General features: G+C 43.3%; 2 protein-coding genes across 4 annotated transcripts in view; both read right to left on the reverse strand.

The window, feature by feature from the left end:
• LOC120300114 (snake venom serine protease 2-like) overlaps positions 1–27,994 on the reverse strand; it is a 326,022-nt gene that overhangs the window by 143,774 nt on the left and 154,254 nt on the right. The window lies entirely within an intron of this gene.
• On the reverse strand, positions 2,390–27,906 carry LOC120300126 (thrombin-like enzyme gyroxin B1.7). The gene is made up of 6 exons (XM_039325739.1): positions 27,740–27,906; positions 27,535–27,616; positions 6,725–6,872; positions 5,390–5,649; positions 3,518–3,663; positions 2,390–3,176 (listed from the first exon to the last, which is right to left on the reverse strand). The coding sequence occupies exons 2-6, from the start codon at positions 27,584–27,586 to the stop codon at positions 3,003–3,005; spliced, it is 780 nt and encodes a 259-aa protein (XP_039181673.1). The 5' UTR covers positions 27,587–27,616; positions 27,740–27,906; the 3' UTR covers positions 2,390–3,002.

Raw genomic sequence — 27,994 nt, forward strand, 5'->3', positions numbered from 1 at the left:
ATGCCTCGACTTCAACTCCTAGAATTTCCCAATCAGGATGGGGAATTAGGGAAGCTGAAGTCTGTACAACTTGGGGGAGGATATCCAGCTATGGTACCGGACTGGCTCAGGAATTCTGGGAGTTGAAGTCCACAAGTCATAAGGGGAGCTATAATTCCCCTCCTCCGCTCTAGAAGCAGCTGCGCTTTTGGGGGCAGAGCTAGAGCATCCTTGCGCTCATTCTTCTGATGCTGCTATAGCCACGCCATTGCTGATTCCGGCATCTTGGTGGCCTGTTCTGCAGGTGAAACTAACTTTGAGGAAGCTGCTGCTTCATCAGACTCATTGCGATGAGAAGCCGGGAGCTCACTCCCATCCAGCCGGGAGCTCACTCCCATCGAGCCTGGCTGCTCTGGGCCTTCTTTCCATCCTTGGAGGGGGATCCCCGGCAGTCCCGACCCTTGGGAAGAGTGCAGAAAGGCCCAGTGCTCAAGGCGCCTGCACCCTGAAGGGGAGACCTACCCATCTGGGTCATTGGGTAGCAGTCTGTGTCCTCCTGGCCATTGGCACATCAGTTTGGGGGATGAGTAGAGATAGGAAGAAAAAGAACCTGGAAAAATGAGGAAAAAACAGTTCTCCACCCTTTTCCCCCAAAATAATTTGGAAAAAAATGAAGGGGAAACCTTCTTCCCCCCCCCCCCAATTTTTCCAGTTTTTTTTTCTAGGCCTTCCCATCTCCAGGGGTGAGGAAGGTTGGAGTCCAGTGGATGCGATGGCAGGAAGAGAAGGAGGGCGGGGTTCTTCAGGAGGTTTGGACGCCAAACAGCCAGATTTCTGGTTCTGTTGATGGGGAACCTGCCTTGCCTTCCCCGGGCATCCGTGGAGGAAGGGGCTCATGCAGACAGTCCTCCTTTCTTTGGTTGCCTCCCCTTTTTATTTTTGGCACCCCCCAATTACTACAAAAAAGGGGCTCAGGGAGGAAGGGAGGGAGGGGGTGGAGGAGGTCGGTTTGGGCAAAATCTGCCCTCTCAATTTGTCCTGGGCAGAAGAAGTTCTCTCCATTCAGACCAAGCCCTTTGTGGCCTCACCCAAAGAGTCTTCTCTGTAATACAGGTAGTCCTCAACCTAATGACCACAGTTGAGCCCAACATTTATGTTGCACAAGTTAGAAATTTGTTAAGTGAATTTTGCCCCATGTTATGACTTTTCTTGCCACATTTGTTAGCGGATCACTGCAGTTGTTAAATTAGTAAAATTAGTTATGTTGGTAACACCGTTGTTAAGTGAATCTGGCTTCCCCCATTGACTTGGCTTATCAGAAGATCACGAAAGATGATCATGTGACCCCAGGAAACTGCAGCTGGCTTAAATAGGAACCAGTTGTCAAGCATTGGCACATAAATTGCATGACTGGAGAAGCTGCAATGGTCACAAGTGTGAAAAATGCTGTTGTAACTTTGAACATTCACAAAACGAACTGTTGTAAGTCGAGGGCTTCCAGTAGCAAAAGAAAACTGTTTGGAAAGAATGTGCACCAAAGCAGACATAATACAAAAGGTAACTTTGCAGCCAAATGACACTATTCCACAAATTTAATAAACCATCATCAGTGGGGGATTGTGTGACAGTATTGGCCCAGATAGCTTGTCTTGTCTTTTCATCATAGATTAGCACTTACATGAAGATTAGGAACATTGGCAAGAAGGTTGGGGTACATCAGATTTGGCCATCAAGTCCTTTTTCCCCCTTGCTTTTGCTTTGATTTTGCTAAACCAGCTTGAATTTCTAATAGCAGAATTCTCACAAAAGCTGGGGTAGCCTTGAAATGGAATGGGGCAATAACTATGGTTTGGTGAATGGTGGGAAGCCACTGTTTTATCATGTCAGTCACAATGAAGCCCTCATACAATTGTTTTCTTTGTGAGAACACAACATCTGTTTTGTATCTGAGCATAGGGGCACACACTATATCACATGTGGCATGTCATTTTTGTTATTGTTTTCCTGTCTGCAGGCAAGATACCTTTGTACCTTTTATTCCCCCCCCCCGAGGTAATCATTTTAGGAAAGATGCTCTTCTCTTATGTAAAGTTTTAAATTTCAGGTTTTATATTTGTTTCACTTCCATATATTTTGATCCTCCATAAAAAGATTAATTTGCCACTTCCCTTAGTATAAGGGTGAGGCGGAAATCACCCTCCTTCCCTTTCAGAGGTATTTTGCTTCTTGGGAATCTTTTCCAGGAAATTAAATATAGAATAGAAAAGAGAAGATCAAATTCCTCACTCAGTTTCATGGACGCAAAACCGGAACTCCAGGTCAGACCTTCTTCAGCTTTTAAGCCCAGTTGGTCAAATGCTGCCATTTAACAGGCCATTCATTTGTAAAACCAAAGGATCAGAAAACAAGCAATGATTTATACAATTTTATTGCTGTGGATACCTGAGAATTTACATGAAAACATGATTCTCAAAAGATTCTATTTAGTGATTGGGAAGTGGAAGTTAATCTGGGATCCTTTTTAGGCAACAGTGGGACCCAGGTATATGGATATGTTTGTGGAGTGACTGCATGACTCCACATGAGCGTATTGTAAATGCCACAGAAGTACCAATAGAAGAGAATATTCTAGCACTGATGATGTTACCTAGCTAGGTAATGAAACGTCTGCAAGAAGAGAAGCTCAGAGAGCATCAAGGACCCCACTGTCCCAGAAGTGAACAGAAATGGAAAGATATTCAGAGGTTAAAATATTTGGAATGGACCATTTTAGAGTCAGAAAATTTTGCACCTCACCCTAAAACAGGCCTCCATTTTACTGAGATTATTTTATGCTGAAATTAAATGGGACATGATCCTTGCAGCACTATTTTGAGCATTTCTTACTCCAAAGGCAGTCCTATTTGAGTGTAAAAAAAGCTTACTGTCTGGGAATATATTCCAATGTAATTGGATATGGTTAGAGATATAGAAGAGATGTACTAATATGTTATATTTTCTCCTCTTAACTTTTTCAAAAGTTTTCATGGGGGGCAGGTCGCATTTGTATTTCCTGCAATAATGTTCTGGATCCAGTCAAGATGATCGAAGACTTTGGTGTAGAGGGCAGGCTTATGCGGTTGGGCACAAGGATTGTCTCCCCAAGATACAATGCCCTGGAATTGTCCATTACAGATGAGGGGTCCCCCAGAGTCAGACTGTTGAGAAAAATCAAACATAAAACATTACTACCGTATCTATGAAAGGGAAGTGGAGCAAATAATTCCCTCCCACCACCCATTTACATTTAGCCCCCAATTTTCACTTCCATGTTCCCCATTGCAGGATCCTTGTAGAAGAATTTAACTCCTTGAGTTTTCTCCACCAGAATCATCAATTTTGGGAAGTCTGGAAATCTAGACACTTAGAAGGCACTTGAGTTAGCAAAAGCCATAACTTTGTATGTTTCTACAAGATGCCTTCAAGGCTAGATCTCTGTCATAGCTTTGAAAATTGGCATCATTACTTTAGGAGTCTGTTTTAAAATGGATCATCTTACCCCACATGTATCTTTGCCTCCTTCCAGGATACCTGCACACAATGTTCTACTTGTCGCTGGCAACCCAAATTCTGGGTAAGCTGCTAGACACACCTCATAATCGAATAGGTTAATGTTAGCACAATGAGGAACATCGGGATAAGTCTCTGAAAAAAAATAAAAAATAGGCAAAATTCTACCTTTCACAATTTACCACCTAGATGCATAGAGCTGTAATTTCCATTGTCTCCAACCAGTGGAGCTGATCTCATTGCCTGGGAATAGGAAGTATTGTCTTTCAAAGCTGTTCAAAGGGACTCCTGGGAAAAACAGATTTACTTAAATGTTTGCAAAGGATGTTTTTTGTCAAGATATTAATAGGTCTTAAATCAGCTGATGGGCATTTGAAGGTTTCTCAGAACTGATCTCGCATCCCCGGGAGATGACCTAGAACGGGGGTCTCCAAACTTGGCAACTTTAAGACTTGTGAACTTCCACTCCCAAAATTCCTCAGCCAGCATACTGAAACTTCCATATCTGAAGATGAAGCAGACCCATAAGCTTATATTGTGTACAAGAACAAAAAGCCAGGAATCTTGTCCAAAAGCTCCCTTGGGGAGGACAGATGAGATGGAAATAAGTGTAAGGAAACAAAGGAAAAATGTCATTTGAATCAGACAAACCTGGGCCTGAGAATATGGAATAAACCCCAATCCCAGCTAATCAACATATCAAGAACTTTTCAGGATAAAAAGGAGTCCTAAAGCTCACCCACTCCTTGAGTCATCTTTGGATCCACAAGGTAGGAGTTTCTGTCTCTCTAGCTGGTGCCTGGCAGCCTAATTGAGAAGGATGTGTCTAAACATCGATGGTGCATGTGTGTATGTATAAGAAAGAGCAAATTTACATTGCAAGCAGTAAAGTTTTGCTGTTACTTTAAATTCACTGGCTCTCCATGTATTCCAAAAAAACCTGTGGTGCCTCAGTGTTTAATTGAAAATTATTTGTGTGAGTCCTTAATTATTTCCCAGCTCTTGACAAAGGCTGTGTGACTTGTCTGCTCTAGCTACACCTATTTGGTAGAAACCTAGGTAGAAAACATGGTGGACTTACAAGATGTACCTACCTTGGCAGGATTGAATGTATGGATGACCATAAGCCAAAGATGAGAGTGTATGTAACACTTCCATGGCCTTACTAGCAATAGCAATAGCACTTAGACCTATACACTGCACTCTCTGGGTGATTTACAGTATCCGCATATTGCCCCCAACAATCTGAGTCCTCCTTTTATCAAACTCAAAATGATGGAAGGCTGAGTCAACCTTGAGCCCTGTCAGGATCAAATTCCAGGCTGGGAGCAGAGATAGCCTGAAATACTGCATTCTAACCACTGCACCACCAGGACTTCAAAGGAAGAAGTCCTCTGCAACCATCCACAGAGATTTTATATCCATCCAAGGATAGACCATGTTTTTGAGTTCATATTTGGTATTTTGAGAGCAAGTGGTTAATATCCTCTGAAAACATCCTCAGCAGACTTCTCCATTTCTGAAACGGCCATGGCAAAACACAAAACTCCCCATTATTAAAGGTAATGAAGCCAGGAGAGACTGCCATGCTAATGGGACTTTTCTGATTCCCAACAGCACTGCTATAAATAAACCTAATCCTATAGTGCTGGGTTTTTTTTTAGCTATGCAGCATGCCAGTTCCTTACTTATTTCTTTTATTCCAAGGACCTTGTGGGTGTGGAACTGATGAAGAAATGGAATCTTAGGGAATCCCATTGTCCATCCACATTCCAATACTCATGGGTGACATAGTGGGACCCTAGACCTATTTGATGTTACATCAAAAGCTGGGTCTAAGAGTATAGAAAGAGATCCCTACCATTAGGAGATGTGATTGTGCCCCATCCCATAACACGGCAAACTGAGCCCACACTGGGAGGGCTGGAAGGCAAGCTGAGAGGCGCGATGTGTGCACTGTTCCTAACAGGTATGTTCAGCCTGATCAACATGATGTCCTTGTCCCATTTGGTATAGTTTCTGCTACTGAGGCAAAAGAACTTCTCCGCTGGGACTCTTCCCTCCTCATCGTCATATCGTACACTTTCGTTATGCACACCAAGGTATATGTCCATATTTCCCCTACCAGAAAAACAACAAGTTAACAAGAACAACTTAAAGTAAACTCTATATTACTTGGAATGGGCCTTGACCTCATTTTGGCCCTCAAGCAGGAGTTACAGTCAATGTTCTAGAGATCTGGGTACCCTCAAGAAATTTATTCATGGTGATCGAATAAGCTATTTCCATTGTTTATGCAAAATCTTGAAGCGTGAATTCACCTGTGTGCTGTTTAGCACTCAAAACGCTCAGGATATAGTATGAATCCATCTCTTTCTTGACTTGGATGTGTATTGTGTGAATGTTGCACTTATAAATTATAGATGGCTGGGTTAAAGATAGAACCCATGTGGTTACGGTATTAATATTATGACTTTGTATTGTGCATATCCTCTCTCAACCCAGCCTGTCTCAAAGGATGGTGGGATAGATAAAGATGAACACAAAATCTGGATGGTGCCCACTCTGCTCTTGTTTAGAAGAGGTATTAAGGTGTAGTGCCTCACCCAGGCCTTTGATAAGGGAGAGAGAAGCCTCTCACTTCATCATCTTTTTATCTTTTGTGTTTTACTGATTTTTTAAAAAATATTTTCTTTTGGCAAACCCCAGAGTCAGGCAGCATATGGTTAATGTTTTCTGGTTAGCTGCGCAGTCAGCCAGATATTTAAACTGGATTTGGCATTTTTACCACCTATAAAGTCCTTCGCAAGGACCTGGGTTAGGTAAATTTTGTGGTTCTATGGTATTAAAGGGAGTGTCACAGGATGTTCCAAGTAAGGCTGCCTTTTGCAATTGACTGTGGTGATTTTGTCAATGCTAATGGTATTCAGGTAATGTTCTAGATTTTGTTATTCTTGTTATTATTATATCACAGAAAAAAGAAAAGCTATGAATACTGGTTAAGAAGAAGGAAATTCAACCATAAATATAAACAGCATTCCTCAAGATATAATTGTGAGGAGCAATAGCAGTAACAGCAGAACACTCATTCAAAATGCACAGAGAAGTCACTAAAAACTAGCAGAAACATTATAAAAAAATTTAGATATCTAAGCACGATCTCCCTCAACCCTTCCACATTCTGTAATGCCCTCACCCGTCACAGTGTGCAGCAGTGAGCACCCATTCCTGGTTGATCAAAGTCCCAGCGCATAGAGAGCTGTTAGTGTGCACGATTACAAGGAAACGATGTTCATTTATGTTACATTCATCACCTCCAATGACCAGTTCAGAAGACTTTTGTGCTGCAAAGAAACCAAAAACATTCAGTGTTTGTCTGTGGAGTAGAACAGAATTGCAATAATAATAGTAATAATAATAATAATAATAATAATAATAATAATAATAATAATAATCCCCAAGTGAGGCACTACCTTGACGTGGTTGTGGCCCCCAGTGAGGCACTACCTTGACGTGGTTGTGGGGCTTGTGTACTCTGAGGAAAATGAGAGCTATGCCAGAGGTTCAACCATACTGGACAGGTCTCATCAGAGGAGTCAAACAAAGAGTGTGTCTCCCATAAAAAATATGGTGAGACGTAAATTTCAGAATGCCATACCGACTCGGATGTCGCCCAGGTTAACAAGGTCCGTGTTAGATATTGGAGTTCCTGGATATCTGGTGAAAATGGGTTACAGGACTCAGGACTGTTGGCTCAGCAACCAGGGCCAGCAGCTGCAGAACTACTGGAAGAAAAGGTGTCTACCCGTTGCAGATACACAGTGATTGAAAACAAAGAAATAATGATCTGTTACTACAGATCAAGTCCAACAAGAAGAGGATATCTAAAACGAATGCACCAGTTCTGGAAAGAACAACATCCAGAATCAGAAATAACAGAACAGAGACTAGCAGATCAACGCCGATTTATAATACGAAATAAAGTATTCACAGAAACAGAATTGGACGAACCTCAAAGGTTTACCCAGGGCAAAGAAATCAAAGCCTTACCAGAAGTAATTGAGAATGTAAAGGCAAACCAGGGGGAGTTGGCAGTGAAGGAATTCAGCAGAGATATACAACTGTTCTCATTTGGAAACCAGGCACCTCTTCCTCAGGAAGAACAAAACCCTCTAACTCAGTGGTTCTCAACCTTTCTAATGCTGCAACCCCATAATACAGTTCCCCATGTTGTGGTGACCCCCAACCACTTATACATCACCGGGTGCCAGGGGCGTGGCCAAAGAAAAGGGGGAAAAATGGTGGACAGCCTTTTTTGGCGTCCCTCGTGAAATGGTCATTCGACCCACAGGTTGAGAACCACTGCTCTAACTAAAGAAATAAAAGAATTGAAACAAAGAATAAATGAGCATCTAGAACAGCACAAAAACAACAGAATAAGGCTGCCTGCATTGAAGCTTGTTCCAAAGAAACAGCTAGCACAAGCATTAAAAGATGCAAATACTGCAATATCAAGTATAAGCACCAATTCACTGCAAGAAACAACCCAACTAATGTACAGCACAGCTGCAGTTATAACTGAATACCTGGGATGCAAAATCAACAAAGAAGAAAAACAAACAAACAGTGCACCACAAAAATGGAAGGTTAGACTAGAAAATAAGATCAGCAAGTTAAGATGACATGCAAGCAAGCTAGAACAGATGAAAGAAAAGAACAAGAAGGCCAAAGAATACCTAATCAAGAAATATCACTTAGAAACAAGGAAGATCAAGGAAGCATTGGAAATAATAAAGCAACAAATAACAGCTATAGCCAGGAAAATCAGTAGATATGAAGCTCGAATTGCAAACTATAGGCAGAACCTCCAATTTCAATCCAATCAGAAACGTTTCTACCAATCCATCAATGGAGAAACTGCAAGGAATCAGTCAGTACCTGACAAGGAAGAAACAGTGCAGTTCTGGAAGTAGATATGGGATAACCCAAAGAAATACAACAAGGATGCGGCTTGGTTAAAAGAGGTGGATGCAAATAAAACAGAAGTTGAAATGAAAGAACTAGTAATAACAACAAAAATGGTAGAAAAAAGAGCAAAGAAAATAAAAAATTGGTCAGCACCAGGTGAAGATGAACTGCATGGGTTTTGGTTGAAACATCTAACTGTTATACACCCACTCATTGCCAAGCAGTTCAACAATATACTACAAGGAGGAGAAATTGAAAAGTGGCTAACAACTGGGAAAACCTACCTAATAATGAAAAATCCAGCAAAAGGGGCAACACCAGGTAACTACAGGCCAATTACCTGCTTACCAACAACTTTCAAATTACTAACTGGTGTAGTAGCTGATGCAGTGCAACAGCATCTAGTTGAAAACAATCTCTTTCCACCTGAGCAGAAAGGAAACCGCCCCAATAGCAGAGGAACAAAAGATCAACTCCTAATAGACAAAATGATCTTGGAAAACTGCAAGAGAAGGAAGACCAACCTGAATGTGGCATGGATTGACTACAAAAAGGCATTTGACTCTCTGCCACATGATTGGATAATAAAGTGCCTAGAAATAACAGGAGTCAGTAGAAACATCAGAAAATTTGTGCAAAGATCGATGGCACAATGGAAGACACAGTTGCAGATCAATGGTGAGAGGCTGGGAGAGGTTAATATCAAGAGAGGAATATTTCAAGGAGATTCATTATCACCATTACTATTTGTTATTGCACTGTTTCCTCTGTCAACAATACTGAATAACTCAGGACATGGCTATCAAACATCAAAAACATCTACCAGACTATCCCATCTCCTTTACATGGATGATCTGAAGCTGTATGGAAAAACATCATCTGAAATAGAATCGCTGCTCAACACTGTCCGTATATATAGCCAAGATATTGTTATGGAGTTTGGCTTGGACAAATGTGCCACACTTACTATCAAACAAGGAAAAATAGTGAAAACTGAAGGAATCAAGATGCCCACGAAAATAACATTAAGAGTCTGGATGAGGAAGATTACTACAAATACTTGGGTATCCTTCAAGCTGACAACATCAAGCACACTGAAGTCAAGAAAAAGATTAGAGGTGAATACATCAAGAGAGTGAAGAAGATCTTAAAGTCCAAACTCAATGGAGGAAATACCATAAAGGCAATCAACACCTGGGCAATCCAGTCATTAGGTACACAACTGGAATAGTGGACTGGACTCAAGCAGAACTAAAAGCAATGGATAGGAAGACCAGAAAAATAATGACAATGAATCATGCCCTTCATCCACGCAGTGACATTGACAGACTTTATCTACCAAGGCAAATAGGTGGGCGTGGAATGCTACAAGTACATCAGATGGTTGAAGAAGAAAAAATGGCTTTGGAAGAATATCTGAAGAACAATGATGAAGATGCACTGAAATTAGTATATCAGGAAGGCTTACTGACTACTGGAGAGACCAAACTGGCCTACAAGAAAGACCAAATGAAGAACAGAATAGAGGCATGGGAAGACAAAGCACTACATGGCCAATACATTAAAAAAATAGCTGGGAAAGCAGATAATAATAAAACCTGGCAATGGCTAAGAGCAGGAAAATTGAAGAAAGAGACCGAGGGACTAATTCTGGCTGCACAAGACCAAGCCTTAAGCACAAATGCATATAAAGTCAAAATTGAGAGGACAGCAACAGACATTAAGTGCTGCCTATGCAAAGAAGCTGAAGAAACAGTGGACCACCTGGTAAGCTGTTGCAAGAAGATTGCACAGACTGACTAGAAGCAGCAGCATGACAAAGTAGCAACAATGGTTCATTGGAAGATCTGCAAAAAATATCATTTGCCTGTAAGCAAAAACTGGTGGGATCATAAAATAAAGTCATAGAAAATGATAAAATTAAACTGCTCTGGGACTTCAGAATTCAAACAGACAAGCACATGCAACATAACAGGTAATAGCCCCCTTTGTTATGATTAGGCCTTTTTGGTGCTATCCACATTCAATCCCTTTGAAGTTGTAGCAAAGGAAGTGAGGGCCATAAAGCCCCTTTGTTCATCCCCTTCCCTTCCTGTATGACAGAATCCAGAGAAGGCAGAAATGGGGTTTTCTATAATTGATAACTAGAGATGAAATATAATTGGATTCTGACAACAACACAATAAATTTCACTATCCCCTCTCTATTCCCCTCAGATAACATAATACATTTAAATATTCCATTTCTATTTTAAATTTCTATCACTATTAAACCTGTATTATAACTTTATGAGTTTACAAATACAATAGTTTAAATTTAAATCAAAAAATTATCATTTCTAATTCTTAATCTCTCACATCCCTCATTTTATACCAAACTCATTTATTTCTTCTTCCACTATACCAGTGGTTCTTAACCTTTTTGAACAAATTGCCCGCTTGAGCCAATGAGGAAGTTGTCTCTGTCTCTGTTTCTTTCTTAACTGGTAAGCAAGCCATCTCCCTGGTTTATTAGCATTACAAAATGTATTTTGTTTCATAAACATTAAATTAGTTGCAGCTTGGTCAGCCATCAGCATATTAAATTGTGTTTTTAACAATTTTATAGCTCCTTTCACCTTTTCATCTAAAGGGTTTGAAATTAAAAGCTTCTCTTTTAATTTAATCTCATCTTCCAATTCTTTACGTTTCCGAATCTGCTTTTGTCTATGAAAATTATTCATTTTTATCAGAATCCCACGCATAAAAGCTTTGCTTGCATCCCATACCATTGACATTGATGTTCCCTTATACATATTTAAAACAAAATAATCCTTTAAGCATTCCTTTAATTTTTGAACATTTTTTTCTTGTTTGAATAAATTCTCATTCAACCTCCAAGATCTCCTCTCCTCTTTCTCAGCCACCAGTTCCATCCAAACTGGACTATGATCTGTCAATGACCTAGGAAAGATTTTTACATTCTTCACCCTATTATATAAGTCTGTTGTAGTCAGGAAGAAATCAATCCTTGAGAAAGATTGGTGTCTATCTGAGAAGAAGGTAAAGTCTCTTTCCTCTTGATTACGTTCACGCCAACAGTCTCTCAATTCCCAATCTTCTTTCAAATCAAAAAAAGCTTTAGGTAATTTAGCCTGTTTAAAGAAGGTAGAAAAACCTTTTTTGTCCTTCTGTGTATCTAAAACACCATTCCAGTCTCCCATTAATATCACTGACCTATAATCCAACAAGGTTATTTTCTGATGTAACAACCTATAAAATTGTTCCTGCTGCTGGTTTGGTGCGTACAATCCCACTATTAGTATTTTCTTACCATATAGGCCAAGTTCAATCATAACATATCTTCCTTGAGGATCTGATTCTATCAAACAAACTGGTAAATTTTGCTTAACATAAATCACCACACCCCCTTTTTTCCCAGGGGCAGGAGATACAAAATGAGATCCCAAACGAGCATTAGCTAAATATTTTTGATCCTTAAGTAAAATATGAGTTTCCTGCAAACAAATAATGTCATTGTTATGTTGCTTTAAATAATGAAAGATTTTCTTTCTCTTCTGGGGAAAATTAAGACCGTTAACATTCCAGGTCAGAAACTTTGCCATCTCCCTCAACCAGGAGCCTGGAGAAGATTCCCTCAAGATCTGCTAGTGAAGAATGTGTTGCAGAGCTTTTGGGTCTTGCTCCTCCCACCGGCATCGAAACAATCTGATGAGAAGATTCTTTAGCTTCTTTCTTCTGCTTCTTTCTTCCAATGAGGAAGTTGTCATCACCCCCCTCCCCCAACATAACCTCTCAATCACAACATAGGAAATAATTCTTCAATTTATGCAAACCCTTTTTTTTTGTTTTCTTTAAAATTGTCATCAGGACATATCATGCAAATAATTTTTTTCCAGTCTTTTTCCCATATCTCAACTGTGTGAAAAATTTTGGTGCCACCCGTCACTTTATTCCCAAACTTCGTGATACATGTATTTCATTATTATCTTATTTATTCAAGACACTTAAATGTAATGACCACTGAAAACAAAACACTGGGAGCCGCAAAACCCTTTTGACATCTAAAATGAAGATAACACTGCATATATCCTTTTTTTACCTTTATTATATATATATCTTCATTTTAGATGTCAAAAGGGTCTCTCTCTCCTCTCTCTCTCTCACTCTCCCTCCCTCTCTCCCTCCCTCCCTCCCTCTCCCTCTTTCGTACTTTGGTTTGTCAGTCCTCTTCCTCCACTCAGTGTGTGTGTGCATGCATGCATGCGTGTGAGAGAGAGAGGGGGGGGAGAGAGGCACTTGCGCTTCCTCTCTCTCCCTCCCTCTCACGGTCATGTTGGCAGGTCGTCCCACATGCCACTGGGGTCCACAGGCTCAATTCGGAGCCACGGAGCATCTGTGGAATGACCTGCCCATCGGCTGCATTGCCAAGCCTCCCCTCGCGCCGCCGGCATCCTCAGTTGGAAATGGATCAATGATCTGCCTCCCCAGGCTTAAGTTGTGGGCCATCTGTGGAATGCCTCCCCATCAGCTGCGTCGCCAAACCTTCTGCTGCGCCGCCGGCATCCTTGGTCAGAACTGGATCAATGATCCATCTCCAGCCAGGACCAATGCTGGAGCCTCCTGTACTGCCCGTAGGTCCGTCGTGCTGGAGGAGCTGTGGCCACTCCACACCACGCGGTGCTCCCGGCGATCCACAACCCACCAGCATCGCCCTCGCCAGCCACCGCCCCAGCCGGGACTGCCATCCGGGGGCAGTAGAAGAAGGGGAGGAGGAGGAGGGCAAGGAAGCCGGCACGGGGCCCCAAGAGTAGGTGCTCCCATGGGTCTGGCCAGGGCTCTTCTGCTGCTGGTTGGAAAATGCCTCCCCCTCCCTTTCTGTCCCCCCATCTTCTGCTCACCTCACATTCTTCGCTGACAAAGCAGCTGGGACTTCCTGGCCAACTGGGCCAACAGTCCCACTGCTGTGGATTGCAGGGGCTGCTCTCCCTCGGGGCCATGGCTTGCGGTAAGTTTGGCCCGCTCAGCTGAGGCTCTGGCAGTGTAAGGACCCACCCCACTTTGCATGGGTGTGATGCGTCCACTTACCAGGGGTTCGCCCTCCAAGCTGTCATCTGAGGCATCCACCGGCCCTGTGGTGTAGGCTGGAGTTCTTTCCCCTTGGTGACCAGAAGTGGGGGGTTCCGCAATTTCCATCATTCTCATGGCAGTTTCTTTTGGCTTAGCTGAAGAATTTCTGGATTTGTTGATTGGGGATCTGTCTGGGTTGTGCTGGGGGGCTTTGGAGCGGCATTCTACAGCTCGATGCCCTTCTCTTCCGCACTTGAAACACCCCATTTGCTTCTTGGCTGTAGCCGATGATTTCCCCAGTTCGTGTGTCAGCTCAGGCGGGGGGCGGCTCCATTGTTTTCCTTGGCGGTGTCTTTTCAATATGTCGATCTCTGATTCCTCTGCCAAGATGTACCATTCCTCAAGTTGGTGTGGGTCCCCTCAGGGCAGGCAAGTGTCATATAGATCATAATTTAGTCCGTCTTTGAAATGGCTAAGGAGGATGTCTTCTGGCCACTTCAGTTTGCTGGCAATGGCCCGGAATTCTTGTGTATATTCAGCCACCGGGCATTTGCCTTGCCTCATCGTTTTTATCCTTTCACGGGCTTTGCGATCAGCCAGGGGGTCTTCAAATCGTCTTCTCAGAGAGGACATGAAACGGTTGAAGTTATTGAGTTCTGGGGCATTGCAGTCATGCAAGTTCACCACCCAATCTGCAGCCAGTCCATCCAGGGCAGACTGCACGATCCGGATGCGGGCTTTGTCGCTGGGGATGTCCTGCCCGTATTCCTCCATGTAGCTGAGGACTTGGATTAGGAAAAACCCCAAGCGTGTTGGTTCCCCTTTGAATTTCACCTCCAATGGCGGATGTCTTGGAATGGATCGGTGCCTCCGTTGTTGGTGGTAGTGTCTTCCGTCCAGATTGCCATTTGTGGTCTGGTAGGGGGTGGGGACTACTGGATCAGCAGATGTCCCCGGGATTGCAGGTTCCACGTCCCCCTCGGAGTCTCTCCCTTTGCGGCTCCAGGAGCTGGGGCAGCCGTAGGGCTCAGGATTCTCCTCTCCTAGGGAGCTGAGAGTTCTCTTCATCAGGTCAATAGCTTTCTCTAGGATCCAGTCTGAGTACGGTGCCCAGCTTTCCCCCTCTTCACTTGCATGCAGGGATTTCTCCATCTCCTGCTTCCATTCTGGTTGCTTGGTCCCCCGTCTCAGGGTCACCTTCCTTGATTCCTTTCCCCACTCACTTTTTTTTCCAACGCCCATTGACCAGCGAGGCTTGTGGTCCTGTGTCTCCACCACTTCTTCTCCTGAGGACTCTGACTTCTCGGATCCCAACATCTGGCAAGGTTCCAATTGGGTCAGCAGCTCTCTTTCCAGGGAGTTTTCCCCCTCTCTTGCTCCATTGTCTGACATGGTAAATTTTTGCAAAATCCCCCGGCAAGGGTCTCCCTTCCAGGTGGATTAATTTTGCAAGTCCTGTCTAATGTAAGGACCCACCCCACTTTGCATCTTAAAAAGACAGAGCTCTTGGAATGATTCTTCCAACAGGAATCCTTTATTAAGAGAAAATGGTTGCAGGCGTTCTAGACAGGACTTGGGTCCAAGCTCTCCCATTCAAGGTTTTAAGTGGTTTCCCAGTAGCCCCACCCAATCCCCCCTACTTCCAGTAACAGTCTCAGGCGTTACATTCCCATCCCTTTTCCTTTCTGCCGGCTGGATGGAGACTTCAGAGAAAACTACATGAAAGGTAAATAGCCTCCTTTGTTATGATTAGCCCTTTTGGTGCTATCCCCATTCAATTCCTTTGAAGTTGTACCGAAGGAAGTGAGGGCCATAAAGCCCCTTTGTTCACCCCCTTCTCTTCCTTGTATGACAGAATCCAAGAAGGCAGAAATGCCTTTTCTATAAGTGATAACTAGAGATGAAATATAATTGGATTCTGACAGGCAGGCTGCTCCCAGTGGGGATCCCGGGGCTTCCCCACGTGGTTCCCTGGCCATGTGCACATCGGACGGGGCCAGCCAGGGAAAGGGACTTCCTGGCTGCAGTTCTCCCAGGGGGCAGGGCACCCAGGTGCAGGGCCAATCAGGAGCCCTGCGAGGGGGCAAATCCGCATGAGAGAGAGAGAGAGAGAAGTACAAGTGCCTCTTTCTGTCTCTGTCTCTCTCTGCAAATGGCGGAGGAGGATTGGAGCCGCAGGGGAAGGCTCAAAAGTGACCCCAAAACTTCTCACTCCATTGCCCCCTTTTCATTTCTTCACCCCCGCATAGCCCCTTTTTGTTCCATTGACCCCCTGAAAAACAAAATCGCTCCCTGAGGGGCAATATCACCCAGGTTAAGAACCATTGCACTATACAATAGATATCTTAATAGCAATAAAATATTGATCAGCCCTATATATATATATATATGTAATCCTAAAGTCAATCCATCTCTTTAAAATAACAAAATAATACTAAACCTTGATTCATTCATATTCATTAAACAAAGTTCAAATTTCCTCCAGCTTATCATGCCCTATCATGTCTTATCATGTCTTTGTTGTCATACAAGAAATCTATCCTAGTAATTTAAAACATTCCATAAATTATTAAAAGCATCCCAATCTAAGCAGTCATCATTTTCGCAATTCCAGTAAATAATAATTTTCATATATTTCCCAAATGCTACATAGGTACAATCCAATACATTCTTAATCTATTTAAAATATCTATTCTAATAATCACACTCCTATATGTATATATATTCAGTTGCTTCTAACTCTGAATCTTAGTCCTTAAAACAATCTATAAATCCAGTATTGCCTTTTATTCCATTACACAGTTTTAAATTTCTCTTTTAAGTCTAATTCTAGGTTTTTTCCTGTACCAGGTAGGTTTCCATAAACACACTTCCCTTTCAATCAATAAGTCTATTTTTGTTGCTTGGAATGGCCTTTGGAGAAATAAAAGTCCCATCCTCTGCATCAGACGTCTGTTTTTCTCCTCTTTAAAATATCATTGCTTTATAGTTTCAAATCTCAGTCTTTGCTTCTTCTGTTCCTCAAAGTTACAGATGAAAGGCTTGTAGGGTAAAATAAGCTCCTCTTTTATCTCAGTTGATTCCTCTTCTAATATAATTTGGTTTGTAGAATAATCAAGTGTAGTCTGGTCATCCATTTGCATGTTTGAAGTGAAGTTTCTAGATCTTGGTTCTGAAGTGGATTCTTTCAGTATGGTACAAATTTCTGTAGTGGCCTCATGTATCTTTTCCAATATAAGCTTATAATTTAATTGTGAATGCAAATTCTCCATTTTGATAGTAGTTAGTAATAGTTTTTTGTTTTATTTATTTGTTTTGTTTGTGGAGGCTGTATTTGGTAAGAGTTAATCTATATCCACCCCCACAATTCCCACAGCTCAGTTTATCTTTTTCCCCCCCAAAAATTGAAGATCAGGTCTGGTTTTACTTCAAAGAAATAACCAAAAGATGCAATATTAGGTTTTAACCACTAGATGTCCTCAGTAAGTTAAAGAAGAATCTTTTCCAGACAGCATTGCTTTGTTTCTATCTTTAAAGGTATAGTGCAGTGGTTCTCAACCTGTGGGTCAGGACCCCATTTGGGATCAAACGACCATTTCACGGGGGTCGCCAAACAACGCAGTCCGCCATTTTTTCCCCCTTTTCCTTAGCTGTGCTACTCCCTTTTATTCCATTGGCTTTTGAAAGCCAATAGAATAGACTCTCTTGAATAGAGTCTAATTCTATTGGCTTTCAAAAGCCAATAGGAATTGTCCAGGCTGTCTCTGCCCTGCTAAGCCTGCCAAAAGTCCCATTCTGCAAACAGTGCTGCACCAGTTGAGTATTCCTCGACTTACGACCGGTTGAGTAGTCCTCTACTTACGACCGGTTGGGGGTCGCAGCATTAAAAAGGTTGAGAACCACTGCCTTAGCAGAACAAAAGAGAGAGAAATTTCTGTATCCCAAAAAGTATGAAAATAAATTTTAATCTTATGAAACACTTTCTTTCCCAAAAATATCAAAGCTGCTTTCTCTAGCCAGGGAAATAATTCCAATGAGGCTCTTACAGGCAGAAAACAAAGTCAAGTAGAGAGAGTAACAAGGAAAAATCTCACCCGGATTCACCACGGGGGCTCTTAATGCTTAGATGTTCTTGACTTGTGGTCTGAAGCAGCAGGGTGATCTGCCATTTTACTGGTCGATCTTCTTCTCCGTCGGCCCTCAGAAATCGCTCAGACAGCTGGAGGAGCTGTTGCTCCTCCGCAGCCAAGCCGAAGCCTCTTTGACGGAAGTCGCACCCTCCAGGGCAACTTTCGACCCGTATAAGAGTCGACCGGCAGAGGAAAGGATAGCCGCCAAGGAGACGAGTCTCCCCGTGCGACTAGAGTTGCAGCGAACCGGAACCAGAAGTCCAGACAGTCTCTTCTTAAAAACCTCCAGTGTTGGAGCATTCACCGCTTCTGGAGGCAGGTTGTTCCACTGGTTAATTGTTCTAACTATCAGGAAGTTTCTCCTTAGTTCTAGGTTGCTTCTCTCCTTGATTAGTTTCCATCCATTGCTTCTTGTCCTGCCTTCAGGCGCCTTGGAAAATACCTTGACTCCCTCTTCTTTGTGGTAGCCCCTGAGACACTGGAACAGTGCTATCATGTCCCCCCTCATCCTTCTCTTCATTAAACTAGACATACCCAATTCCAGCAGCCGTTCCTTATATGTGTAGCAAAGCTGTCTGAGAGTGTTTGCAGGAGCTTAGTTGGGAAGGGAGAGATTGGGACAGCTGCTGCTGGCTTTGGGTGTGGCCGGCGTGGCTGGAGAAAAAGATAGAAAAGAGAAGGAAAGGAAAGGCCCGGGGCTGCTGCTGTTGCTGTTGCAGTTCGTCAGGTGAAGGTAAAGGGACTGAAAGTTTTATTTGTTTTCTCCGTAAGGAGGATATTTTAAACAGAGGCTAGAGAGAGGGAGAGAGAGGAGTATTATTGCTTCCTTCATAAGGAGGATATCTCAAACGGAGGCAAGAAAGAGATTGTGTAGAAAGGAGTTGGCTGAGTCTCCTAGCCTCAGATTTTAACAAGAAAGATAAGGGGGGGGAAGGGCTTTGACGCTGAAACCTGACTGAAGAAGAAGCAGCAGAAGGAGAGGAGAGATTGCTGGTGGCTATTGCTGCTGCAAAGCCTGGAGGCTATTTGGACTGGGACTATTGCTGCTGGTACAGGTTTTAGACATTGTGGGGGAGTTGCCCTGCAGCAGGGTGAGTTGGGGGTGAGTGAAGCTCTTTGAGGATAGGTTATGGACCAAGTTACCCATTCCCTCATTACCTTTTTGACCATCCAGCCCCCCATAAAGCCAGCTGTATCAGGACCCTGTTCCAATGGGTACTCCCCACTTACTAGAAAGGCAACTGCCCTCGGACCAACAACAGATCGGCCCCAACTTACAACCTCCGCAGGACCAGCCACAACCCATTGAAATCAGGCCCTCCTTGGAATGGAAGGTTGGCATGCGGAATAACAGCCTGGGACCAGAGAGATCGAAGAGTAGATGGGATATGGTGCAGTTGGAGGAAGCTGATGAAGATGAGCTACCCCCTCCCCCCAATGGGATCGTTAGGCATGCAATGGTGACTCGGTCACGGCTAAATGAAAGAAGACACCCCCCTCCAGTGCATTTGACATGAGGTCTGGTAACTAAACAACAGCTACGATCAAAGCAGAAGAGCCCTGAGAAAGGTGACAATCAGGAGTTGGGGGTGAAGGAAGGTGACGCCCACCAACAACGGATTGAACAACAGAGCACCCCCAATGAGATGACAGCAAAGAACGCTTCGAGCATGTGCGGGAGGAGGGTGATTGGAACGGACAGCAGACCCCTCAGTATGGTGCATGGGAAGGAAGACAGAAAGGAGAACAATATGGGGTGGGGGGGAGAAGAATCTGTAATACATCTCCAAAGGACGAATGGGCAGGACCAAGGTGAATTTGTGACTCAGGGGGATACTGGAGTAAATCCAAAAATCCCCTCACCCCTTAAGTGCGATCGTATGCAGGGTGATGGAGGAGGTGCACATGGGGGAGGGAAGACCTTGGTCCTGAATCCACTTAATCCTGAAGCTACCCATCAGAGTGGTGTGTGAGGGAATGCGAGCTAGGAACAAAAGAATGTGCATTAAAGGAGACAAGCTTGAGTTACATTCTGAACAGCTGGGGCCTATGACGCGCTCTAAGAGCCGGAAGCAGATGCTTGATAACGGGACGCTTGATAACGGTATATAAGTCTACTCCCTATACTTGCCTTTTAACCCTGACGATGTCAAATGTATTTTGACAAAAGCTTGGTTGATTAATTAAATTTTATTCTCTTAAAGCATTCTCTTGGTGATCACTGTTTTAATAGTATATGTGTGTATATATATATATATATATATATATATATATATATATATATATATATATATATATATATATATATATTATTAAGAATATTAAAAACAAAACAGTGATTCCTGGGTAGACTCATATTAAACTATAACATATACGAACACCAGAAAGTTATAAAAATATAAAAAGTTTTAATAAAACCAGAATAAAACCAAGCTTTCGCTGGCATCTGCCAGCATCATCAGGGTAGTCTCCAGTCGATGGGAGAAGCTATTTATAGATGTGGCGTTCTTTGCGCCTGGCTTCTTGATCTCGTCATGGGTCCCAGCCAATCCACCTGCGTTTTGATCATAGTTTCTGTGTTGCAAGCTGTAATTTCCTCACTTTCCTTACTTGTGCTGGTACCGCAGCTCTTCCTCCCTTCTTTGCATAACTGTAAGTCGGGGGGACTCCTTAATTCCACATAATTAGTTGTGCACTGTTCATGTTTATGTTGTTTATTCTCCTCATCCTCCTTCTTGGTACTCCCTATTTCTCTTCTCCCCCTATTTCTTTGTTTACGATCCTCTTTCAAAACTATATCCTCATTGTTTGTCTCTGTAGCCCAAGATTCCATTGTGTTTACATCATCCTGTTTCCCGATCCTTCGTATCACTTTATTAACTCCCCTTTCTATTTTCTCTTCAATGGGGGTGATTTTAATACCCTCTCCAGAATTCGTGGCACCCACAAATTGGTTGCTGACCCCTTTTTCCGAGGGGGCTGTCCCTTCACTGTTGTTTGTGTATTCGCTCATTACTTGGGAGTATGCAATCTTCCTTAAAAGGAGAGAGGCGGAGTCCTTACGGTCGTGACTTGTACCTCCTTGTGCATTCCTATGGAGAGTCGTTCCTCTCAAATGTCTGTAGGAGCGTGTGGAAGCTCTAAGATTATAGCGAACAGGTTTCTCATCTCCCCGTTGTTCTCCTGCGTTCCCAAGGCAATAACAGCTCAAACGGGAAATGTCATTAGTGAAGTTAGTTGCAGGATCGCCCGTGGAATTACACGTGGCATTCCAATCCTTCGAATCATGATTGTTTGATAACCCGAAGTCTATACCAGATCGCTTTTTTGTTAAACTCCTCGCTATTCCCGGGGAGACCCTCAATTCATCAGCACTTGGCTCTTGGTTGTCAATCCACTCCTGTGTCCATGGGGGAGGGGCATATGTTTCAGCAGGTGGGGAGTTACTCTGCTGCTGATTATTCCCTGTCTGGGTATTTCCAAGGCTCATCTCCTCCGTCAACCCTCTTTGCCGAAGGCACGTAATGTTACATCGTTTTTCTCCGGAGGGACGGTCGCGCATTGCCCATGCTCTTAATGTTACATGCGCTGGGCATAGGTCCACATGTCTGTTGATGGATTCTTCGTTGGAGAGCCACGCCTCTTTAAGGAGCCGGCCCCCCTTTGTGCTGTCACTGGCCATCACCTGCACATTGCTAAAATCGAACCTATGCCCAGATTCTAGCATATGCGCCCCGATTTGGGAATACTGGTCGCCTCTCCTTACTGCCAACTTATGCTCGTGAATTCCAGTTTTGACACGTTTGGAGGTCTCCCCCACATAATTGGCAGAGCAGCTTTCACAGTTGATCCTGTAAATGACATTGGACTTCTCTATGGTGGGGAGTGGATCTTTCAATCTCATCACCTTGGATCGCAGCGTCTGGTTGGGGTTATGTGCCACCCTCACATCATAGGGTGCCAATATCCTAGCCGTGGCTTCTGAGACGGTGTTAATATAGGGAAGAGTGATACGAAGTCTCTATGATGTATGTTCTTCTATTTGAGACCTGATGGGGAGGGAGGGTCTGGATGATAGTCCATGGCACCTGATGAACTTCATAGGGTAACCATTGTGCCTGCACACCTTAAAAAGGTGCTTCTTTTCTTTCGTCCTAGCCTTGGCAGTGTTACAGTGGGAGCCTACTCTCTTGAAGAGTGTTCTAATACAGCTGGCCTTGTGGGCCACTGGGTGGTTGCTATCATAATGTAGAATTCTATCTGTGTGCGTGGACTTGCGGTACACCCTGGTCTTCAGCGTTCCATTAGGTTGGCGGTGGACCAAGACATCAAGAAATGCCAACTCACCCTGATGCTCTTCCTCTTCTGTAAACTGCAAGTCCACGCACACCGAATTGAGTATGCCCACAAAGCCAGCTTTTTGGCTCCTCTTGATGATGACAAATGTATCGTCCATGTAGCGAGCCCAGAATTTAGGACAACACTGGGTCATCGCTACGTGCTCCAATTGCTGCAACACTCCCTCTGCTATGATGCTGGATATTGGTGACCCCATGGGGGTGCCCTTAACCTGCTCAAAGGTAGTGCCCTGGAATGTGAAATATGTTTTTAAACATATTTCTAATAGTTTTATGAGGTCCTGAGGCTGAAGGTGGTCCTGCTGGTGACCTAAACCTTTTTTCTCAAGAAGGTCTTTTATCGTATTGATGGCCAGATCTTGTGGGATAGAGGTGAAGAGGGAGACGACATCAAAAGGTATCATCACCTTATCATCCTCTATCCTCAAAGACCTGATCCTGTCAGGGTGTGAGGGTGGCACATAACCCCAACCAGACGCTGCGATCCAAGGTGATGAGATTGAAAGATCCACTCCCCACCATAGAGAAGTCCAATGTCATTTACAGGATCAACTGTGAAAGCTGCTCTGCCAATTACATGGGGGAGACCTCCAAATGTGTCAAAACTGGAATTCATGAGCATAAGTTGGCAGTAAGGAGAGGCGACCAGTATTCCCAAATCGGGGCGCATATGCTAGAATCTGGGTGAGAGGGGTGATCCCATGGGTGCTCCTTCTGTTTGTTTGTATTTTTGTCCATTATCCAATGGCTCCCTAGGACACACCATCTACCAGAAGAAAACACACACAAACCGCTATCTGCACGCTCTCTCACACCACCACCCAGCACAGATCAACTCTGTAGCCAAGACACTCATCTCCAGAACAAAACGCTTAGCTGACGAACAACACCTAAAAACCGAAATACACACTCTCACCAATGTACTAACATCCAATGGATTCCAAAGAAATAAGATTACAAACCTAATCCAAAAAGAAACCCCCACTAAAATCCAAGACAAAGAACAAGAAAACGGCAAAGCCCTCCTCCCATACATAAAAGGCACCACAGACAGAATCAGTAAGATCCTCCATAAACACAACATCAAAACAGCATTCTGCACAAACAGAAAAATATCCACCATCCTTAGAAACCCCAAAGATAAAATTGAATTAGAAAATCAAGGAGTATACGAAATCCCATGCACCACTTGTCCCACCACATACATCGGACAAACCAACAGAAGAATAAGTGCACGCATTGAAGAACATAAGAACTCAGTCAAAAAAGAGGAACCAACATCTTCCCTGGTCCAACACCTTAAAGCCACAGGACATGAAATTGACTTTAAAAATACCAGAACCATTGCCAAAAGTGAACATTTTAATAACAGAATAATCAGAGAAGCCATCGAGATAGAAAAACGCCCACACAGCATGAACAAGCGAGATGATACCTCCCGCCTACCAGCCATTTGGAAACCCGCCCTTATTGACAAACGACTCCCTAACACAAAAAATGATACCAGACCCACACTCACAAAAACCACACAGGATGTCACCACCACACATCCACGCAAAAAGCAAACCCAAAGCCACACCGATGATGAGGCACGACCACAAACCAGAAGCCAGACCAGAGCTGCATCATTAGCCACTTTAAAGCCCTCCAATCCATACATGAAGCAAACTGACACCCTCCATGAAAATGAGGCACGACCACAAACGCGAAGCCAAAAAATAGCAAGGCAGCCCAAAATCTTAAACCCCTCTGCAACTCAGACTAACCTGAGCACAACCAAACAGAACACTCCCCCAGCCAATCAGAGCACAGCCAACCCCCCAGCCAATCAGAGCACAGCCAACCCCCCAGCCAATCAGAGCACAGCCACGCCCCTAACCAATCAGAACATACCTCCACCCAATCAAAACACAGCCAAGCTCCTACCCAATCAGTTCATACCCCCACTGGCAGTTAAAAGGAAGAAACAGCTAAGACCACACACTGCTGCTCGAAGCACGAAGCTGAAAACACCAGCCTGAAGATGACGAATGGGACTTCGTCGAAACGTCGCCAAGACACTTCCAATTTTAGACGGGAGAAAACCCGAACAACCAAAGACCTACATACAAACACCCGCGAAAACCTCAGAAAACAAATATTGAACCTCTACGGGGAGGAAATCCACCATCTGACCAGGACCTATGAAAAACTTGAAGTCCAAAGAGCTTCCATTTTATGCGACCTCGCATTCCTACGCAACTGCCGAGATCAAAATCTAATCCCCACATGTTTCCAACTGAAATTCCACTCCAACTCTGCAGCCACCAAACGGATCCTGAAAAGAACAGAATTGGCCCTAATCAGAAATGAACTTCACACAAAAAGATTCCTCCTAGACTGAATTAACAAAGATCTCCTCACACTCCACCTCAAACTCAGCAACAAGATCCACCCCGCACTTTGGGACAAATCCAAACAACTCGCCGTCTGGAGAGCCGAAACACAGACCACCCTCAAGACAGATACACACACCAACAAACTCCGAAGACTACAAGAACGCCAGAAACAAACCCCTCCTCCCTCACAGCCACACATGAAACAAACAGTGCATAACATCTCAGATAGGATCCTCACCAAAGCCGAAACCAATGTCCTTTCCAAAGGATTCAACTTTGCAGTCACTCCCAAACACATCCCCACTGAAACCATTATATGTGGAGTTGAAACCAGCCTGACCAAAATCAACCCCGACGATGCTAACAGAATCAGACTCGAAATCACCAACATCCTCTGTACCAGCAAGCCACCCAAAAGCAACTTACCCAAAGAGGAACAGACAGCACTACATAACCTGAAAGAAGACACCAGCATAATAATCCTACCAGCAGACAAGGGCAACGCCACGGTGGTTATGAACACATCTGACTACCAAACCAAATTAACCAACCTACTCCAAGACTCCACATACAAACCCCTAAATACAGATCCCACCACCTACCTGGAAAAAACCACCAGATCCAAAATAAAAGCCTCCCCCATTAGCGAAGAGATCCAGCAAAGAATCATTCCCAGAGAGAAATCATCCAGATGCCCCAAACTCTATGGTCTCCCCAAGATACAAAAGAAAGGAACCCCACTCAGATCTATAGTCAGCTCCATAGGCTCACCTCTACAAAACCTAGCCAAATTTCTCGTCAAACAACTAGAGCCCTATGCAGAATCCATCACCTCACACGTAAAAAACTCATTCCACTTTATAGAGATCATAAAGAAACAAAACTTACAGCCCAGTGACCTACTCGTGAGCTTTGATGTCATATCCCTCTTCACCCAAGTGCCTATCAAAGAAGCCTTGACAGCTATCCAAAACAAATATAACCCCCCCAAACACATCTTAGATCTGACCAACCACTGCCTATCCAACACATACTTCATCTATAATGGACAAAAATACAAACAAACAGAAGGAGCACCCATGGGATCACCCCTCTCACCTGTCATTGCAAACCTCTACATGGAACACTTTGAAACCCAAGCTCTAGAAAAATCGGATCACAAACCCAAACTCTGGCTCAGATACGTAGACGACACCTTCATAATCTGGCCACATGGGAAAGAAAAACTGGACAACTTCCTCACACACCTCAACAGCCTACACCCCAAAATACAGTTCACCATGGAAACAGAAGCTAACAACCAACTTCCCTTCCTGGATGTCTTAGTCTACAAGAAATCCAATGGCTCCCTAGGACACACCATCTACCAGAAGAAAACACACACAAACCGCTATCTGCACGCTCTCTCACACCACCACCCAGCACAGATCAACTCTGTAGCCAAGACACTCATCTCCAGAACAAAACGCTTAGCTGACGAACAACACCTAAAACCCGAACTACACACTCTCACCAATGTACTAACATCCAATGGATTCCATAGAAATAAGATTACAAACCTAATCCAAAAAGAAACCCCCACTAAAATCCAAGACAAAGAACAAGAAAACGGCAAAGCCCTCCTCCCATACATAAAAGGCACCACAGACAGAATCAGTAAGATCCTCCATAAACACAACATCAAAACAGCATTCTGCACAAACAGAAAAATATCCACCATCCTTAGAAACCCCAAAGATAAAATTGAATTAGAAAATCAAGGAGTATACGAAATCCCATGCACCACTTGTCCCACCACATACATCGGACAAACCAACAGAAGAATAAGTGCACGCATTGAAGAACATAAGAACTCAGTCAAAAAAGAGGAACCAACATCTTCCCTGGTCCAACACCTTAAAGCCACAGGACATGAAATTGACTTTAAAAATACCAGAACCATTGCCAAAAGTGAACATTTTAATAACAGAATAATCAGAGAAGCCATCGAGATAGAAAAACGCCCACACAGCATGAACAAGCGAGATGATACCTCCCGCCTACCAGCCATTTGGAAACCCGCCCTTATTGACAAACGACTCCCTAATACAAAAAATGATACCAGACCCACACTCACAAAAACCACACAGGATGTCACCACCACACATCCACGCAAAAAGCAAACCCAAAACCACACCGATGATGAGGCACGACCACAAACCAGAAGCCAGACCAGAGCTGCATCATTAGCCACTTTAAAGCCCTCCAATCCATACATGAAGCAAACTGACACCCTCCATGAAAATGAGGCACGACCACAAATGCGAACCAAAAAAATAGCAAGGCAGCCCAAAATCTTAAACCCCTCTGCAACTCAGACTAATCTATATATATGTTTGATCTTGCTCTACTGCATTACTAAGCAAAATATATGGCCTCGTGGTCGGGAGAATAGGGATCAGAAAGAGTGAAAGTGGCGAAGAGATTGATGAAAATGGAATTTACTCTATGGGAAGTTGATAAAATTAGTCTTTAGTTCACTAAAAACAGTTTGAGCCAACACTGATGGCAGTAAAATTCCTACATACTAGTTTTGATATTTGTTTCAGAAGCAATGACCCAGATATTGCATGTTGTATAATGCAGCAAATCTAACAGAATGGGAGCTAGGTTAAATCCAACAGATTTATTTTACCAGTTTGGATAAAAATCAATGGCCATCTCATACAACATTTTTTAAACACCACCTTCACACTGAAAACCCCTCCCAACTTTTTTCTCAATGCATCTTATATTAATTAATAAGTTATCTCCCTCTATTGAAGTCAGTTGCCAAATAAATAGAAACACGAAAGGAGGTTGACCATATTTTTGCCTATATATTTTTAACTGGCTAGTTTTGCTGATATGACTACATGTATCAATTCATACTATCATTACAAATACAGCAATGATTTTCCCCATTTGCAACAACCAGACCTTCTTCGCTCACTCTCTACTTGTGACCTGCTTATACATCTACAGTTAATAATTACATGTAAGTTGACTCTTGTAACTGGAGGTTTAAACAGAAAAAGACACCTAAAGCTCCCTCCACCCTTTGCTCCATTGTCCAGACTCTTACCGTAAGAAAGCTGTAGTATCAGAAGGTTTGCTAGCACTCTGATCAGCACCATAGCTTCAACTCTGCGTGGCAAGCTGTTTACCTGAAATTTAGAAATGGGAACAATTTTGGCAAAAATGCACAGTTCGAAATATTTGATTAATCACTTTGTTCTCTTCCACTCCGAGACAGAAGGACAAATGTGGAAAAAAAGCCAGTTTCTCACCTGTAAGATCCCAGTCCCTTACTTAAAATTGAGATACTGTATCAGTCTAATCAGATAACCCAAACAGAGACTTCTTGATCAAGCAGCACTTTATTTGATCAAATTAAGCAGCTGGGTGGCCAACAATCTGGAACGCTGACAGAGTTACATCCAGAAGTGTCACGTCTTAGAAGGTTGGTAGAATTGCTTTATACACTTTGTTAGCCAATGAAAATCAGACAACAGAGCCACTGCATCATAAGAAAGACATCATAA

The sequence above is a fragment of the Crotalus tigris genome, unplaced genomic scaffold (assembly GCF_016545835.1).
Source record: "Crotalus tigris isolate CLP2741 ecotype Arizona unplaced genomic scaffold, ASM1654583v1 scf7180000024338.4412243, whole genome shotgun sequence".
NCBI lineage: Eukaryota > Metazoa > Chordata > Lepidosauria > Squamata > Viperidae > Crotalus > Crotalus tigris.

Coding starts and splice junctions, on each gene's coding strand:
- LOC120300126 (XM_039325739.1), bottom strand. CDS start 27,586: ATGGTGCTGATCAGAGTGCTAGCAAACCTTCTGATACTACAGCTTTCT. Junction 6,873..27,534: donor GATACTACAGCTTTCTTACG/GTAAGAGTCTGG, acceptor GTTTCTTTGCAG/CACAAAAGTCTTCTGAACTG. Junction 5,650..6,724: donor ACTGCTGCACACTGTGACGG/GTGAGGGCATTA, acceptor TTTTTCTGGTAG/GGGAAATATGGACATATACC.